At 32.0% G+C, this 19,215-nt stretch overlaps 1 protein-coding gene across 2 annotated transcripts in view; it reads left to right on the top strand.

The window, feature by feature from the left end:
- The window catches only part of LOC142326453 (uncharacterized), a 102,517-nt gene that overhangs the window by 54,603 nt on the left and 28,699 nt on the right, over positions 1-19,215 (top strand). Inside the window, exons 2-3 of one of the 2 annotated variants that reach the window (XM_075368983.1) lie at positions 14,357-14,503; positions 19,042-19,188. The exons of the other annotated variant lie outside the window; for it this stretch is intronic. Of the exons in view, the coding sequence (XP_075225098.1) occupies positions 14,373-14,503; positions 19,042-19,188 (278 nt within the window). The 5' untranslated portion in view covers positions 14,357-14,372. The remainder of the gene's footprint in view (positions 1-14,356; positions 14,504-19,041; positions 19,189-19,215) is intronic. 2 annotated transcript variants of the gene reach the window in all.

The following is a 19,215-nucleotide window of genomic DNA, read 5'->3' as shown; positions in this document are numbered from 1 at the left end:
GTAATTGAAATAATGAAGAATATGTACAGATATTATAAATTTCTACATACATAAAACACATTACTGTAGAAACTTTTCCATGCTTTGAATATAAGCCAGAAAAATCAATTTTACAATATAGTAATTTTGGAATTGATTCTTTTTTTCCAATATGATTTAATAAATAATGTAATACTTATTTTTAAAAAAAATAACTTAATTGCAACAACAAAAAAGTATATTTTTTTATACATATGTATATATAATGTTATAAATAAATACAAACGGCAAAGTTAAAAAAATTAGACTAAAGAAAAGTGAACCACCATTAAGACATTATTTATATTAAAAATCTTGTAATCTTTCAAAAAGTTGAAAAAAGGAATACCGATAATGAAGGAATTAGCTGAAATATTAAACTTGAAATTCATTTTGCATGTTTATCGTGTGTGTTTGTAGTCCATGGAACTGAATAAAACTTTTTGCTGTTTCTTAGATCCTGAACAGAAGGATGTTAGAAATTTTTGAATTTTTTTAATAATTTATCTCACCATTTTCTGTATTTTAATTTTTTATTTTGGGGGATGTACAAAGGGAAGTCATATATATTTAAAAACATTTATACATAATGTAATATATTTAAAAACCGTATTACTCTGTTGAATTAAAAAAAAAATTTTATAGTGGCTTCCTAATTGTAAACAACCAATTTTTTATATTTAATGTACTGTATTTACCTTAACATTCACGAGTTTGTATTTAAATAATTAATATCATATCTATTTTTACACGACTGCCCAAAAAGGAGTTTAATGTTTTTAGGGTGTATGTATGCATGTATGTATCTTTGTTTCACCTTAGCAGCTCAACAACCCAACCAATTTAGATGTGTGACCATGCTTTGGAATCCTTATGTTACGGAGAGTGTCAGGCTGTATAATTACAGTCTATGACACATTATACAGCCTATGACACATGTATGTTTAATTTAATACAAACATGTTAAACATACATTTAATACATGTATGTTAAATTGTAACTAAAAGGCCACAAAAAATCATTTTTACGAATCTAAATCTGATTGTGCACGATGATTGGAAAAGACTTTTTGATTGAAGACAGATTGATTTAGGAGGAAAGTGAAGTAATTTGGGAACTGATCCTAGGGCTTGAAATAAGGAAAAAACTTCATAGAAACTTAAGGGTCAGAAAATGCTTTGTTATCAAGTTACGGTTAGTGGAAAATTTTGCCTGGATTTTAGTATCCTCAGTGAAATGAGGTCATTCAGATATTTTTAAGGTTTGACATACAGTAGCTTTGTTAAATCACTATTAAATGCGTAAATGAAATTATCAAAATGTGTAGAGAATTTAATTTTGAGAAAATTTAAGTCATTAAATCAGTGAAAAACAAAAATAAAGATCAAATTTTATTATTAAAAAGAAAACGTAACAGAAAAATGTTATGAATATAAAAATTAAAAGCGGCTGTTTTTAGTGCAGTAGAGTTTGATCTTCAAAAGATTAGGTTGGCAACAGTAACTGTGTGTATGTTTTGAAGAAATATTTGAATACTACTCGTAAGATTGTGGTCATGTGTTAATAAAACCCACCGGTTGGTCTAGTGGTAAAACTCGTGGTAAAAACCAATTTCCAAGTCGAGAGTTCTAAGGTTCAAATCTAATAAAGTTAGTTAGTTAAGAATAGTTAGTTGCTTTTATTCCGGATTTGAATACTAGATCATGGATATCTTGTTCTTTGGTAGTTGGGTGTCAATTAACCACGCGTCTCAGGAATGGTCGGCCTGAGTCTGATAAAAATCAACGTTTACCTATATATTTACACAGATATTGATGAGTTGCTAATGACTTTAATTGTTGATGCGACTATAAATGAAAAATACGTGCTAATAATAAACATCACCATGTTAAGGTTTTAATTATTCTTTTACATGTAACTGAAGTAAATATACTTGTCTATAATCGGTTTAAATATTTTTTTGTTAAGTGTGAAATCAGATAGATATATAAATTTGTCTTATACAGATTTATTTTCTCTCTTTCAATTGCTGTTTTTTAACTTTTCCTACGGGATTTTATTCTTATATCAGAAATATAAAAATTGTAATCGGTTGATTATTTATCTATAAATGAAAAGTAAACTAAGTGTTTCTGTCACTTTCCATTAAACATTTTTATTAGTGCTTGTTCGCACACAATGTTTTTAGTATTAATGCGTTATTCGATTGAAATAAATCTTGTTACAATCGACGCAACTGCTTTTCGCGGTAGTTACTAGAGATTGAGTCTTCAGTCATTTGACTGGTTTGATGCAGCTCTCCAAGATTCCCTATCTAGTGCTAGTCGTTTGATTTCAGTATACCCTCTACATCCTACATCCCCAACAATTTGTTTTACATACTCCAAACGTGGCCTGCCTACACAATTTTTCCCTTCTACCTGTCCTTCCAATATTAAAGCGGCTATTCCAGGATGCCTTAGTATGTGGCCTATAGTCTGTCTCTTCTTTTAACTATATTTTTCCAAACGCTTCTTTCTTCATCTATTTGCCGCAATACCTCTTCATTTGTCACTTTATCCACCCATCTGATTTTTAACATTCTCCTATAGCACCACATTTCAAAAGCTTCTAATCTTTTCTTCTCAGATACTCCGATTGTCCAAGTTTCACTTCCATATAAAGCGACACTCCAAACATACACTTTCAAAAATCTTTTCCTGAGATTTAAATTAATTTTTGATGTAAACAAATTATATTTCTTACTGAAGGCTCGTTTAGCTTGTGCTATTCGGCATTTTATATCGCTCCTGCTTCGTCCATCTTTAGTAATTTTACTTCCCAAATAACAAAATTCTTCTACCTCCATAATCTTTTCTCCTCCTATTTTCACATTCAGTGGTCCATCTTTGTTATTTCTACTACATTTCATTACTTTTGTTTTGTTCTTGTTTATTTTCATGCGATAGTTCTTGCGTAGGACTTCATCTATGCCGTTCATTGTTTCTTCTAATTCCTTTTTACTCTCTGCTAGAATAACTATATCATCAGCAAATCGTAGCATCTTTATCTTTTCACCTTGTACTGTTACTCCGAATCTAAATTGTTCTAACATCATTAACTGCTAGTTCCATGTAAAGATTAAAAAGTAACGGAGACAGGGAACATCCTTGTCGGACTCCCTTTCTTATTAGGGCTTCTTTCTTATGTTCTTCAATTGTTATTGTTGCTGTTTGGTTCCTGTACATGTTAGCAATTGTTCTTCTATCTCTGTATTTGAACCCTAATTTTTTTAAAATGCTGAACATTTTATTCCAATCTACGTTATCGAAAGCCTTTTCTAGGTCTATAAACGCCAAGTATGTTGGTTTGTTTTTCTTTAATCTTCCTTCTACTATTAATCTGAGGCCTAAAATTGCTTCCCTTGTCCCTATACTTTTCCTGAAACCAAATTGGTCTTCTCCTAACACTTCTTCCACTCTCCTCTCAATTTTTCTGTATAAAATTCTAGTTAAGATTTTTGATGCATGACTAGTTAAACTAATTGTTCTATATTCTTCACATTTATCTGCCCCTGCTTTCTTTGGTATCATAACTATAACACTTTTTTTGAAGTCTGACAGAAATTCCCCTTTTTCATAAATATTACACGCCAGTTTGTATAATCTATCAATCGCTTCCTCACCTGCACTGCGCAGTAATTCTACAGGTATTCCGTCTATTCCAGGAGCCTTTCTGCCATTTAAATCTTTTAATGCTCTCTTAAATTCAGATCTCAGTATTGTTTCTCCCATTTCATCCTCCTCGACTTCCTCTTCTTCCTCTATAACACCATTTTCTAATTCATTTCCTCCGTATAACTCTTCAATATATTCCACCCATCTATCGACTTTACCTTTCGTATTATATATTGGTGTACCATCTTTGTTTAACACATTATTAGATTTTAATTTATGTACCCCAAACTTTTCCTTAACTTTCCTGTATGCTCCGTCTATTTTACCAATGTTCATTTCTCTTTCCACTTCTGAACACTTTTCTTTAATCCACTCTTCTTTCGCCAGTTTGCACTTCCTGTTTATAGCATTTCTTAATTGCCGATAGTTCCTTTTACTTTCTTCATCATTAGCATTCTTATATTTTCTACATTCATCCATCAGCTGCAATATATCGTCTGAAACCCAAGGTTTTCTACCAGTTCTCTTTATTCCGCCTAAGTTTGCTTCTGCTGATTTAAGAATTTCCTTTTTAACATTCTCCCATTCTTCTTCTACATTTTCTACCTTATCTTTTTTACTCAGACCTCTTGCGATGTCCTCCTCAAAAATCTTTTTTACCTCCTCTTCCTCAAGCTTCTCTAAATTCCACCGATTCATCTGACACCTTTTCTTCAGGTTTTTAAACCCCAATCTACATTTCATTATCACCAAATTATGGTCGCTATCAATGTCTGCTCCAGGGTAAGTTTTGCAGTCAACGAGTTGATTTCTAAATCTTTGCTTAACCATGATATAATCTATCTGATACCTTGCAGTATCGCCTGGCTTTTTCCAAGTGTATATTCTTCTATTATGATTTTTAAATTGGGTGTTGGCAATTACTAAATTATACTTCGTGCAAAACTCTATAAGTCGGTCCCCTCTTTCATTCCTTTTGCCCAGCCCGTATTCACCCACTACATTTCCTTCCTTGCCTTTTCCAATGCTTGCATTCCAATCTCCAACTATTATTAAATTTTCATCTCCTTTTACGTGTTTAATTGCTTCATCAATCTCTTCGTATACACACTCTACCTCATCATCATCATGGGCGCTTGTAGGCATATAAACGTTAACAATCGTTGTCGGTTTAGGTTTTGATTTTATCCTTATTACAATGATTCTATCGCTATGCGTTTTGACTGAGATTGAGGAGATAACTAATTTATTTTTTATAAACTTGATGTCACCAAAATAATTACTTTTTGAAATTTATTAAGTAATAATTTGGTTGTTTATGTCTGTACAAAATTTTAAATTATATAGCTCATATTTGATGTATGTACTGACGTCGACAACACTTACTTATTGATGTAACTGCAGGCCTAAAATCTTTTAACGTTTTTAAATTTCTGTGATTTTTTTTTTCCATAAATTAAATGACAAAAAGAAAGATCAGCGACTAAGCTTCCAGAGATTATCAGTTATTTACTTTATGAAAAAAATGTTTACATAAACTCTATCTCACTTCCTTGAGATTTCTATTTATCCTAAACTACAAATTTTAAAATATTTAACCTCCACTACCTTTGTATTTTATCCATTTTGTTGTCACTAAATGTGCCTTGAGTAACTTGAGGTTACTCTTTAATTAAAAGTGCGGTGTTTAACAATGACATAGGTTTATTTCTATCCAGAAGAATTAATGTGCTTCTCTGAAGGTCTGTGCGTACTTGATGCTTCTAACCTTGCACACGTCAGCACAAAAGCTTATTTACTTTAAATGTTCATTTTGTTTTTCATAATTTGGTTAAATCATGTATTTTTTTAAACATGTACATCTATGTACTACGTATTTGTTTAACATGTGCATCTGATAAAGCAGATGACATTTAAATCGCATTCAGTAGTCGCCTTGGGTTTGGAAACTAACCCTAAGTACAGTAATTCTCGCTGCTTGAAGCATATTTTTTTGTTCACATATTGTTAATTTTCTTTTACATTATTATTCTTCCATTATGCTAGTTTAAATCTACAAGGCAATGCTGCAAAATATATCATTAAATAGACCATTATAAACTATTCCCGTGGCAGTTGTCCAAGCGGAATATTGTTCAATCACCAGACAGGTGAATTAAGAAATGGGTTGAAGTGTTGAATCCCAAATGCTAATAAATATGATGACGTTACGTTCTGCAATAATTACTTGTAGAGCAATACTATTTTACGTTATTTTCAATGAGATGATGTAGCTATTAAAGCATATATCAGATATCTTCTGCTATCACAAACTAGAAAAAAAATGTTTTGTGGCTGTTTCAGGTTTGTACATTACTTCAAGTAGATTGTGTATTGAAAAATAATGAATTTTGTTCAATCTCATTTCCTCCTTATTTATGTTAACCAAAGTACGTAACTCTTTTCTTCTTATTTATGTAAGCCATAGAAATATTTTAATTAAGTTGAGTTCAACAGCTGTTATAATATATATTTTTCCTTTATAAATACTATTTTTAAGTATTACATTGGGTTTAAAGATGTAAAACAAATAAGTTTTTTAAAGATGTAAATAAATCAGTTCTTAAAAAGATATTATAAATGCACTTATTATTTAAGTTCAATAAGACACATATTCGAACACTTTTTTTTGGTCATCCAGGCTGGATATGTGAAGACTTAATTTATTGTGGCATTCTTCAGTTAAAGACCAACCGGGTTATGTCTTACAAATCTTTTAACATATCAATTTATGGCTCAATAAAAGGAGTTTTACGGTTGCCTATTATCCAATGAAAGCAGCCTACAACTTAACTTTTTCATTATCAACATGTAATTTTATTTAATTCTTATTATATTTATCATTGTTAATTAAGACTGTTAATTTATAATGAACAGAAAACAATTAATTAGACAGAGAAGATCAATTAAATCCTTTATAACAAGAATCTGTACTTTTTAGAAAAATATAATGTTTCTCAACTTGATATTGATATTCATCTTTTACAAATTAAATTAAGAAATCTTCAAGAGTTGCAAGGCAAATATGATGCCATTCAAATGCAACTTGAAATTGAAGATGATTTGTGCAGATTGTGTACAGGTTGAAGACAATTTATACAGTTTTGAATGTAAATTGCAATTTGTAATAGATAATTTTAAGCAATCGACCATCGATCAAGAAATTAATGTAGTTACAGCAACTAAGCAAACGCAACTACAACTGATTAATTTACCATCTTTCAGAGGTAATTTTCTTGACTGGCAACATTATTAAGGTTTATTTAGTCATTTAGTATGTAATAGAAATCATTTAAGTAACCTACAAAAACTTGATTATTTACATACCTCCTTAAAGGATGTAATTTTACCAATTACGAATGAAAATTATGCAATTGCCAATAGATCTATTAAAAAGGCCATTTTGACAATAAATATTTAATTGCATCCCATAATGTAGATTGTATTTTACTACTAAATTCTATTAAGTGAGAATCATTGGAGAATTTATCCAAATTCATCATTGAAGTATCTTCATATGTCAGTGCCCTTGAACCGATGAATAATCCAATCGATACGTATGTATTTATTGTTAAATTGTTAACATCAAAGTTAGATTACAATACTTCCAGATTACGGAAGGAGAAACTTTCAACTCAAAACAATTTCCCATTCTCAAAGATTGCATAGAATTCCTTGAATTTTAGAAGACAGATGGTTGAAAATATTAATGCAAATAAGTCAAACCAGCAAGACATTTCAAGACATATTTCCAAGGGACCAACGAGATACAATAATGGAACTAAATCCTATACAAATGTTTTAATATAAATGCTAATAAGAAATTCAAGGAAAATAATTTTAGTTATTCAAAATTTAATTATAAACAATGTCTAATTTGTAATTCTAATCATTATTTACATTGTAGTAAGAAATTTTTAAGCTTTCTTATTGAAGAACTGAAGGAATTTCTGGAACATCATAATTGTTTGGTAAAGTTTCAAATGTTTAGTTCAGTTCGTCTTTCATTTGACGAATATTATTTTCTAAACATGTATGTGAGATTTTTTCTCATAAACATAACACACTTATTCATATAGATAATATTAATTCTAAATTAAAAGACTGACAATAATCATACTTCATTTAAATTGCGATCAAATAAAAACATAATTAATTTTATCTACTGTATTATGTATTACCAATGATGTACATGGTAATACTCATACATGTCGAATTTACTAGATTCTGGCAGTCAAGCAAATCTTTGTACTTAGGAATTCATATGAAGCTTAGAACTTCCATTTATGGAAATATTCCTATGTTAGGAATGAATAACATGCTTTCTCATTCTGAATATTGTCTTGAATTGACACTGCATTCCTTATATATGAATTTTTCATTCCAATTGCAACGTGCTATTTTAACAGAAATAACAGATAGCCTACCGACACATATACCTTTGATATATTGCATTTTAATTTGCTTCATAATGTGTTTCTTGCAGTTTCTAAATTTAATATAACAAATAAAATTTACATCCTTATTGAAGCACAATTTTACTTAAATTTTATTTTACCTACAAAATTTATTTGAAACTTTAAATATCCTGTTTTCCAAGAAAAAAAATGGGAATATATTCTTAGTGGTTGTTTTCCTATTAACTCTAAGAGCAATAATACTATTACATCTTTTATTTTTCTAGAAAGGATTCTACAAACCTTTCTACTGTACTTAGGAACTTAGGAAAATTGAGGAATTTAATACTGATATTCCATTTAATGAAAGTTATATTTGTGAAAAAAGCTTTTCAATTCAATTCTACTTGAAACAATCAAGGTAGATTTGTAGTGACATTACCGTGTAAACCCAACAATATAAGGTTAGGTAATTCATAAGTGGAAAGAAGCAATTTTTATCGTTGGAAAGAAGGGTAAACAATGATCTCAATCTTAAGCATGACTATTATGACTTGGGTCATATGTTATTACTTAACTCTGATAACATGTTAATCGACAAATCAAATGTATGTTATTTACCTCATCATCCGGTATTTAAATCTACTAGTCTTAACAACCAAACTTTGTGTGGTCTTTGATGGTTCTCTAAAATCACTAGCGGTTTATCTCTAGTGATTTTAGAGATAAACGATACTCTATTTTAGATTTTAACGATAATCTATCAGGTGGACCTGTTGTCCAACAAAATTTATTTTCTATTTTAAGATTCAGATTCATAATTATTTCATTACCTCAGACATAAAAAAGATGTATCGACAGGTACTAGTTAAATCCAGTGATTCTAATTTGCAACGGCTTCTCTGGCATAATTCTCCAAAACAAGAGATAAAGCATTACGCACTACAAACCGTAACTTGTGGACCTCTAGGTTCAGATAACCTAAATGAAGTTATTCAGTTAAAGAATGATATCTCCAAATTATTACAACAGTATGGGTTTTCACTTCACAGATGGTATTCTAACAACTGCAGTACTTCTATGTCTAAACATAATTCATCCATACCATCTAATCAAGATCACAACATATGTACTGTATGGAACAACAAGTCATATACACTAAATTTCCAAATCGCTCATTCTAACAGTTTTAAAATTTATACTAAAAGTGATATTCTTTCCATCATAGCAGGTGTCTGTGATCCTCTACGACTCATTGGCCCTATTATATTTTCATATAACCAGTTTATGCAATCATTATGTCAACTCACAATTGACTGGGACAAAATATTACCCAAACCATTAATACAGTGGCTTTCACTGTATAATCAATTACATCTAATCGAGTCATTTAAGATAAATAGATCCAAAGTTTAATAACAGTAAAATTCATTCTATTAAATTACATGGATTTTCTGATGCCTCTATTAAGGGCTACGGTTGTTAATCTTTATATATGCACTTTATACACTCCAACCTTCTAATTACATCTAATTTACTATGTTCTAAATCAAAGTTAGCCCCTTGATCAAAGTTACTCAGTGATTGTTTACTACTTTCACATTTATTCATGAAGGTATCTACTGCATTAAAGATACACTTTGACGAGGTACACTTCTATTCTAAATATTAAAACTCCTATTGTACAAAAAAGTAACCAAAATGGTAAAGGGTCTTTTAGACTAAGTAAAGTCCCACACATCTGCTATTGCAACATTGAGCACAGGCAAGGAGAATGGTTACTTCTGCTACTAAGACTGGTTTACTGAAAACGACTTCAATCAATCGCTATCATATAAAATTCAATACACCAATTAACGCAGCAAACAACCATGATCTTTGTGAAGGGATCTATTAAAACATTGCCTGTTTTGCCAGAGAAAACAAAATGCATCTGCTTTTCTCGGTTGAGGGAAGATGTTGACCTCATCTGTTTTTATGTGGTGAACCATTTGAACCATGCACCCAGATTAGAATTTTAAGATTTTGTTTTGAAACAAATTGTCACATTTAAAGGAGCTGAAGGTAAAATATGTAAAAATGCTAGACAGCTGAGACTTCTGTCTAATACTTGTTGGATGGCTGATCAAGTATGAATGTTACGATTCTACCAAGCTGTGGTCATATTTGTCTGCACGAGCCACCGCTCAAACGAGAATGCTCACTGCAGTCCATCATTCATTTGCCCATCTTGTTACTGGTGTGTTCGGTTCAAGCACTGTTGCATGCATTTTAGTGAACAGTAGTAAGCCAACTCTTTTGTATAGACAGGCTTAATGATGTGCTCCCATGTAGCTTAAATTAAAGTGCAACCAAATTATCCAACCCCTTTGACATGGTGTTCTCCATCCCACATCGTAATCAAGATGAGGAACACCCCAGACTAGTGCCATGCTAGGCATCAGAGCTTAGCGCCTAGGTTTCTATAGACATATAATTATCTACAGATCTCAATATTATTCTCTTTGGCAGCTCACTCACTCTCTCCTTTTTTTTATAAATTACTGTTTTAGTTTTTGTCAGTAACATAAATAGTTATGCGAATCAGATTATCTTACAACAAGAATTTTATATTATTTTAAATAATATGAATCCGGATGCTATAGTTTATACAGATGGCTCTAAACACTGTAATTCTGTTGGATGTGCTTTGTAGTTTTCAAACTACAAAAGCATATCTATTGACATAGAACATACATGTTTGGCCTTACCAGCATCGTCAGTGTTTTTTTGCAGAGCTGTATGCTATTAATAAGGCTTAAATATAATTACAAACATATCGTCACATACTTTTCTGTTCAGATTCCACGAGTTCCTTTCAGACAATTAGTAACTTGTACTTTCGACTATATGTTCCCTGTGAGATTCAGTCTGTTATTTCTACGATGATTTAATGTAATACAAGTGTGAGCTTCTGCTGGATCCCTAGCTATAACAGCGAGTCTTCGAAAGCATGACCTCATACGCGGCGCCAGTTTGGGCGCATAGGCTGGATATGAATAGAGAGAGCACTTGTCAGAATTAAAGGAATGCCCAGCGCAGAGCCTTAATTGTATGCACTGGTGTTTTTAAAACAATCTCCTACCAGGGTACCACCATTTGGGAAAGGATCTTCTAGTCGATTTAGTGGTGAAAGTTCGGGCAGCTATGTGGAGATTGCGAAGAGGTCGGGAGCCGAAGTACTTGGATGCGGTTTCAAGCCGGGCCAGTACCGGAGCGGAACGGTGATCACAATGCACCGGATCTAAATTTTGTTCATTTAAACCCGTCTCCCGCCTGTGGAAGAAGCTGCGAGCCTCGTGATGGAAGCATGGCAGCTGGAATGGCACACTACGACTAAGGGAAGATCGTTGTATAAGTTTATACAGGATCTGGGGGGATGATTTGCCTGGAGCGTGTTTTTAAGGGCAACGGGTGCCCGGGTCCTCACCAACCATGTTAATTTAAACCAATATCTGTTTCGGTTGCGTCTGGCAGCTGATGAGTTATGTGTCTGCGTGGAGGTCGAGTCAAATGAACACCTGATGTTTGATTGCCCTGCTCTTGTTGGTTGGGGGGGGGGGGGGCAGAGAACGGGCCACCCTGGAACTTACAGGTCAAGAGGAAAATTGGCCACTCACAAGCGGCAAGAGCCGCATTGTCGGACCGTGTGTAAGTTCCTTGGTGCGGTTGCTACGTTGAACCGACATCAGTAGTTTACCTAAGGGTAAACTTCAATTTTTCAGTCAAAACATCACGGCATGATCCAATTGAGATGCTAACCTCTTCTGCTTCTTTAACAATCGATCGGTGATTTGCACATACCAGATCATTGATTTTCTAAACACGGGTGTCATCAATTGAAGTAGAAGGGCTTCCTGGTCGAAGGTCATCTTCAGCTGACTGACGACCACTTTTAAATCGTGAAAACCATTTGTAAAATCACGTACGACCCAGAGCATCATCTCTGTAAGCTGTTTCAAAAGTTGAAATGTCATGTGAAAGTTTTCCCCGATTTCACGCAAAACTTTACGTTATGTCGTTGCTCTCGAAAATCACACATTACAAAAATCACTACTAGCACTTAAACACGATCCACTCAAATAATAATAACATGAAAACTAAACGAGATATCAGCATTTCAAGAACATATGGTTATAGAGGAGATTATACGGAACACAATGGTGCCAACTGCTCATCACTAAATATATTCCTTGGCGTGTAATTGAAAATGTTCAGTTATTTTCTGAACAGACTTCATAAGCCACCGTAACTGCCCTTTTATACAGATTCTCTTGTTATAATTTTTATAATCAGCATAATTTAGAATGAATTGTGTCTCCGTTATAGAATTATTGTATTCTCTGTTGGTTGGTAGAAAATTTCTCATTTCTTTCTTTTTTTATTATTGAAATTTATTTTGCTTATTACAGTTTTTTTTTTTTTTTTACATTAATTGCAACATATTGATTGTTTTTCCATGATCGGTGGTAATTAATATCTATTGACATTTTTGATGGCAAATCAAACAGACCTTATTAAATTAAGTTTTGAAACTTTTATCGTAACATTTTCAGTTTTAAAACTTAAATCATAACATTAAGTTATGTCATAGCTTAATTAAGAAAATGCTATAGTGGCATTTTTAATGTCTGACACTGCTGTTTGCAAGCTTCAGTTGATGTTATCGGTAGGAATTTTCTTTTGTGTTAGCCAGATACACTTTAGAAATCGGTCAGAAAGTGTGTTGGATCTGCGCTCGTTTAGTTGTATGGTGTGTTTTTGTATATTTATATATTAGTTAAAGCACGTTTTAGTGTGGTCTTTTTGTAGTTAATGTGAAGGTTCTTGTTAACGTCGGTAGATTCATGTTATGCATCTACGAGACAGTTCTCAAATGATGATTGTTATATTCCAAGGAGGACTTTTAATATTCATTACACCTCTGAAGCTGGATCTTGTTTCAGTAAAATGTGCTGTCAGAGCAGTTCTATTTTCAGAGATGTTATATTTAATTGGTGATTGTGTTTAATATTTAACTTATTGTTTCCCTTTACGTTCTGAATGGTATATGAAAGCGAGCTATTTTCTCCAGTCTTTGTTTTTTGTGATGTATTTTTGTTTTATTATTTTTATTTAATTTATGCAATAGTGAGTCAATGAGTAAGATGAGATGTTGTTACTGTGTGGGGTAAATAAGTAAAATGTTATCTGATTGTTACATAATAATATATGGATCACATCATTAAAGATAAATTATAAATGTAGAAAAAAATGATTAAAGTCTATTAATATTTTAATAAAAATACATGAAATTTTTAATTAAATACTAGAAGTTACTAAATATTAAAAAAAAACTTCAAAATTCAGAATATGCTATTGAAAATTTTTTTGATCACATATTATGTACACATTGAATGGGGTGTAGATAGATCATCATGCTTTTATTTTTAAATAGTACTATTTAAAAGTTTATCGACAGAGTAATACTTTTTGTGTGAAAGAAAATCTTTTATTTGCATTCCAAATAAATAGGTTGGAAATTTTTCAAACGGTTTGGTAATCTATTAAAAATGGTAACAGAAATATAATAAAGCCATTTCTCTTATGCTGAAATTTTGTGTTGAGTTACATGAAAACAGTTTTTTGTCTGGTTTGCTAAAGGCGGTTGTTATTGTTCTTCTTTCTTTTTTTTTAAGAATAATTGAACATTCTTTTTAACAAGGATAAAGTAACATATTTAATTTTCTAAATATCGGTCTATATAATTCATAAGTACAGGTGCCACTCACAAGTTAATGGTCTGACAGCCCATTTCTATCTTAAAAACTCATTCTGACTTTTTGAGGGAGGTCCAAGAGATGACAGTATACTTTTATGAGAATATATGTAGGCATAATAAATATTTAATAATCATGACAAGTTAAGCGGAAAGTGTGTTTTTATCAGTTACTTTTTGTGTTAATAAGATCTTTCTTCTCCAGCTTCTTAAGCCTTGTAGTTTTATGTTTATATTTGATCGATGAATCTGTCTTTGATCCTTGCTGTTTTCAGAATGTTTGTTGCAAAAATAGAAAAGAATTTATAATATTCTGATGCGAAGCAATATTTTTGATACGATGTAAATCTAATTTTGTTTTCTTCTAGACAAAGATTATGGATAACTTGTACTCAAATGAAATTAAAAATAAAAACTTGGGAGTTATTAATTAAAAATTTTTGTTTTAGGTCTCAAAGAAAACTAATGGAAATAGTTAAAAAGTTAATGGTACATATGGATAAAGCTAAAGGTACAACGTATAGAGATGAATTACTTTCTAAAATAATTGACATCTGCTCACAAAACAATTACCAATACATTACTAATTTTGAATGGTAGGTATGTTTATTTATGGTAGTTTAATTTTAATTATTTTAATTGACTGTCTTACATAATGATTTTTACTAGTTTGTACAATAATAGCAGTAACTAAATGGTGGTTTGATGATATTTAATTTTTTATCTGTAAGTAACTCTGTAGACATTTTAATTGTGTTCCATGTATCTGTTATTGAAAACTGAACATTTATTATTATTATAATGTAATTATGCTAAAACAAATTTGATTTGTGGCATTTTCATTTGAATAATCTGCTGTTCTAATTCTTTATGGTTTGTTTATGTTGTTGAGCTCTAAAGATGTTTAAAAATTAATTTGTAATCCAATTATTTTCTGAGAATTATGTGTTCCAACTGGAATACCTGAAAATTTATTGTTTGAAGGTGCTAGTTAGATATTAATAATTAACCTGCTCTATTTGACTGATATACATTGTGTTCAAAAAGTAACTATACACCCGTCATACACTAATGCACCTGGAAATAATTTTTATGAACAGCCAGATATATCTGCACTCATTTCTTCTTGTTGTCAAAGACTGTCACGGTTTTGTTTAGTGGATTGTTCTTGCTGAAATCACGAATAGCAGTTTGAAGTTCCAAGAAGGTGTGGAGGTTTTCCTTGACAAACATTACTGTATATATCTGAAATACTTATAACTGTATACTTATAACCCCAGAAATAAAAATCCAGCATGCTTAAGTCCGTAGAATGTAGTGGCCACAAGCCCTTAGAAATGATTCAATCTCCAAAAACCTACTTCAGCAACTTAATGGATTGCCTGGCTGTATGTGTAGCTGTGCCAACATGTTGAATCTAAACTTTATAAATTTCATCCTTGCTTACCTTCCTGTTATCTGGTGAACTGTTTCACAATAACGAGCTGAATTATTGTTTCTAGAAAAATATTGTAATGACTATTCTTCTCATGGATATTGTTATCTACACCTCAATCTTCTGATCACGTAGAGGACTTTCATGTATGGTTGTGGGTTGTTGGCAGACCATAAATACGAGTTCTCTGTGTACGTATATCATGATAAATAAAACCATGCCTCTTCAGTGTAGAAAACATAATCCAAAACATCGTTAGAATTGTCTGTAGGAACAGTTTAAACCATTCACAGAATTGAGTTCATTTTCCACAGTCTGAAGTTGATAAATTTGAACCGGTTTCACTTTATATGAGATGAGACTGAGCTTCTTATGAACTGCCTTATGTGTTGTGTGCAGTTGTAACTTGCAGTTTTTCTGTTAGAGCGACTTTCACATGGACTTGTTGGGACTATGTCACATACTAGTTTGGGCGCATAGGCTGGATATGAATAGAGAGAGCACTTGTCAGAATTAAAGGAATGCCCAGCGCAGAGCCTTAATTGTATGCACTGGTGTTTTTAAAACAATCTCCTACCAGGGTACCACCATTTGGGAAAGGATCTTCTAGTCGATTTAGTGGTGAAAGTTCGGGCAGCTATGTGGAGATTGCGAAGAGGTCGGGAGCCGAAGTACTTGGATGCGGTTTCAAGCCGGGCCAGTACCGGAGCGGAACGGTGATCACAATGCACCGGATCTAAATTTTGTTCATTTAAACCCGTCTCCCGCCTGTGGAAGAAGCTGCGAGCCTCGTGATGGAAGCATGGCAGCTGGAATGGCACACTACGACTAAGGGAAGATCGTTGTATAAGTTTATACAGGATCTGGGGGGATGATTTGCCTGGAGCGTGTTTTTAAGGGCAACGGGTGCCCGGGTCCTCACCAACCATGTTAATTTAAACCAATATCTGTTTCGGTTGCGTCTGGCAGCTGATGAGTTATGTGTCTGCGTGGAGGTCGAGTCAAATGAACACCTGATGTTTGATTGCCCTGCTCTTGTTGGTTGGGGGGGGGGGGGCAGAGAACGGGCCACCCTGGAACTTACAGGTCAAGAGGAAAATTGGCCACTCACAAGCGGCAAGAGCCGCATTGTCGGACCGTGTGTAAGTTCCTTGGTGCGGTTGCTACGTTGAACCGACATCAGTAGTTTACCTAAGGGTAAACTTCAATTTTTCAGTCAAAACATCACGGCATGATCCAATTGAGATGCTAACCTCTTCTGCTTCTTTAACAATCGATCGGTGATTTGCACATACCAGATCATTGATTTTCTAAACACGGGTGTCATCAATTGAAGTAGAAGGGCTTCCTGGTCGAAGGTCATCTTCAGCTGACTGACGACCACTTTTAAATCGTGAAAACCATTTGTAAAATCACGTACGACCCAGAGCATCATCTCTGTAAGCTGTTTCAAAAGTTGAAATGTCATGTGAAAGTTTTCCCCGATTTCACGCAAAACTTTACGTTATGTCGTTGCTCTCGAAAATCACACATTACAAAAATCACTACTAGCACTTAAACACGATCCACTCAAATAATAATAACATGAAAACTAAACGAGATATCAGCATTTCAAGAACATATGGTTATAGAGGAGATTATACGGAACACAATGGTGCCAACTGCTCATCACTAAATATATTCCTTGGCGTGTAATTGAAAATGTTCAGTTATTTTCTGAACAGACTTCATAAGCCACCGTAACTGCCCTTTTATACAGATTCTCTTGTTATAATTTTTATAATCAGCATAATTTAGAATGAATTGTGTCTCCGTTATAGAATTATTGTATTCTCTGTTGGTTGGTAGAAAATTTCTCATTTCTTTCTTTTTTTATTATTGAAATTTATTTTGCTTATTACAGTTTTTTTTTTTTTTTTTACATTAATTGCAACATATTGATTGTTTTTCCATGATCGGTGGTAATTAATATCTATTGACATTTTTGATGGCAAATCAAACAGACCTTATTAAATTAAGTTTTGAAACTTTTATCGTAACATTTTCAGTTTTAAAACTTAAATCATAACATTAAGTTATGTCATAGCTTAATTAAGAAAATGCTATAGTGGCATTTTTAATGTCTGACACTGCTGTTTGCAAGCTTCAGTTGATGTTATCGGTAGGAATTTTCTTTTGTGTTAGCCAGATACACTTTAGAAATCGGTCAGAAAGTGTGTTGGATCTGCGCTCGTTTAGTTGTATGGTGTGTTTTTGTATATTTATATATTAGTTAAAGCACGTTTTAGTGTGGTCTTTTTGTAGTTAATGTGAAGGTTCTTGTTAACGTCGGTAGATTCATGTTATGCATCTACGAGACAGTTCTCAAATGATGATTGTTATATTCCAAGGAGGACTTTTAATATTCATTACACCTCTGAAGCTGGATCTTGTTTCAGTAAAATGTGCTGTCAGAGCAGTTCTATTTTCAGAGATGTTATATTTAATTGGTGATTGTGTTTAATATTTAACTTATTGTTTCCCTTTACGTTCTGAATGGTATATGAAAGCGAGCTATTTTCTCCAGTCTTTGTTTTTTGTGATGTATTTTTGTTTTATTATTTTTATTTAATTTATGCAATAGTGAGTCAATGAGTAAGATGAGATGTTGTTACTGTGTGGGGTAAATAAGTAAAATGTTATCTGATTGTTACATAATAATATATGGATCACATCATTAAAGATAAATTATAAATGTAGAAAAAAATGATTAAAGTCTATTAATATTTTAATAAAAATACATGAAATTTTTAATTAAATACTAGAAGTTACTAAATATTAAAAAAAAACTTCAAAATTCAGAATATGCTATTGAAAATTTTTTTGATCACATATTATGTACACATTGAATGGGGTGTAGATAGATCATCATGCTTTTATTTTTAAATAGTACTATTTAAAAGTTTATCGACAGAGTAATACTTTTTGTGTGAAAGAAAATCTTTTATTTGCATTCCAAATAAATAGGTTGGAAATTTTTCAAACGGTTTGGTAATCTATTAAAAATGGTAACAGAAATATAATAAAGCCATTTCTCTTATGCTGAAATTTTGTGTTGAGTTACATGAAAACAGTTTTTTGTCTGGTTTGCTAAAGGCGGTTGTTATTGTTCTTCTTTCTTTTTTTTTAAGAATAATTGAACATTCTTTTTAACAAGGATAAAGTAACATATTTAATTTTCTAAATATCGGTCTATATAATTCATAAGTACAGGTGCCACTCACAAGTTAATGGTCTGACAGCCCATTTCTATCTTAAAAACTCATTCTGACTTTTTGAGGGAGGTCCAAGAGATGACAGTATACTTTTATGAGAATATATGTAGGCATAATAAATATTTAATAATCATGACAAGTTAAGCGGAAAGTGTGTTTTTATCAGTTACTTTTTGTGTTAATAAGATCTTTCTTCTCCAGCTTCTTAAGCCTTGTAGTTTTATGTTTATATTTGATCGATGAATCTGTCTTTGATCCTTGCTGTTTTCAGAATGTTTGTTGCAAAAATAGAAAAGAATTTATAATATTCTGATGCGAAGCAATATTTTTGATACGATGTAAATCTAATTTTGTTTTCTTCTAGACAAAGATTATGGATAACTTGTACTCAAATGAAATTAAAAATAAAAACTTGGGAGTTATTAATTAAAAATTTTTGTTTTAGGTCTCAAAGAAAACTAATGGAAATAGTTAAAAAGTTAATGGTACATATGGATAAAGCTAAAGGTACAACGTATAGAGATGAATTACTTTCTAAAATAATTGACATCTGCTCACAAAACAATTACCAATACATTACTAATTTTGAATGGTAGGTATGTTTATTTATGGTAGTTTA

Source organism: Lycorma delicatula, chromosome 6, assembly GCF_047948215.1.
Source record: "Lycorma delicatula isolate Av1 chromosome 6, ASM4794821v1, whole genome shotgun sequence".
In the NCBI taxonomy this organism is placed as follows: Eukaryota; Metazoa; Arthropoda; class Insecta; order Hemiptera; family Fulgoridae; genus Lycorma; species Lycorma delicatula.
Note: the sequence above shows the minus strand (reverse complement) of the source record. Positions and strands in the feature narration are given on the sequence as shown.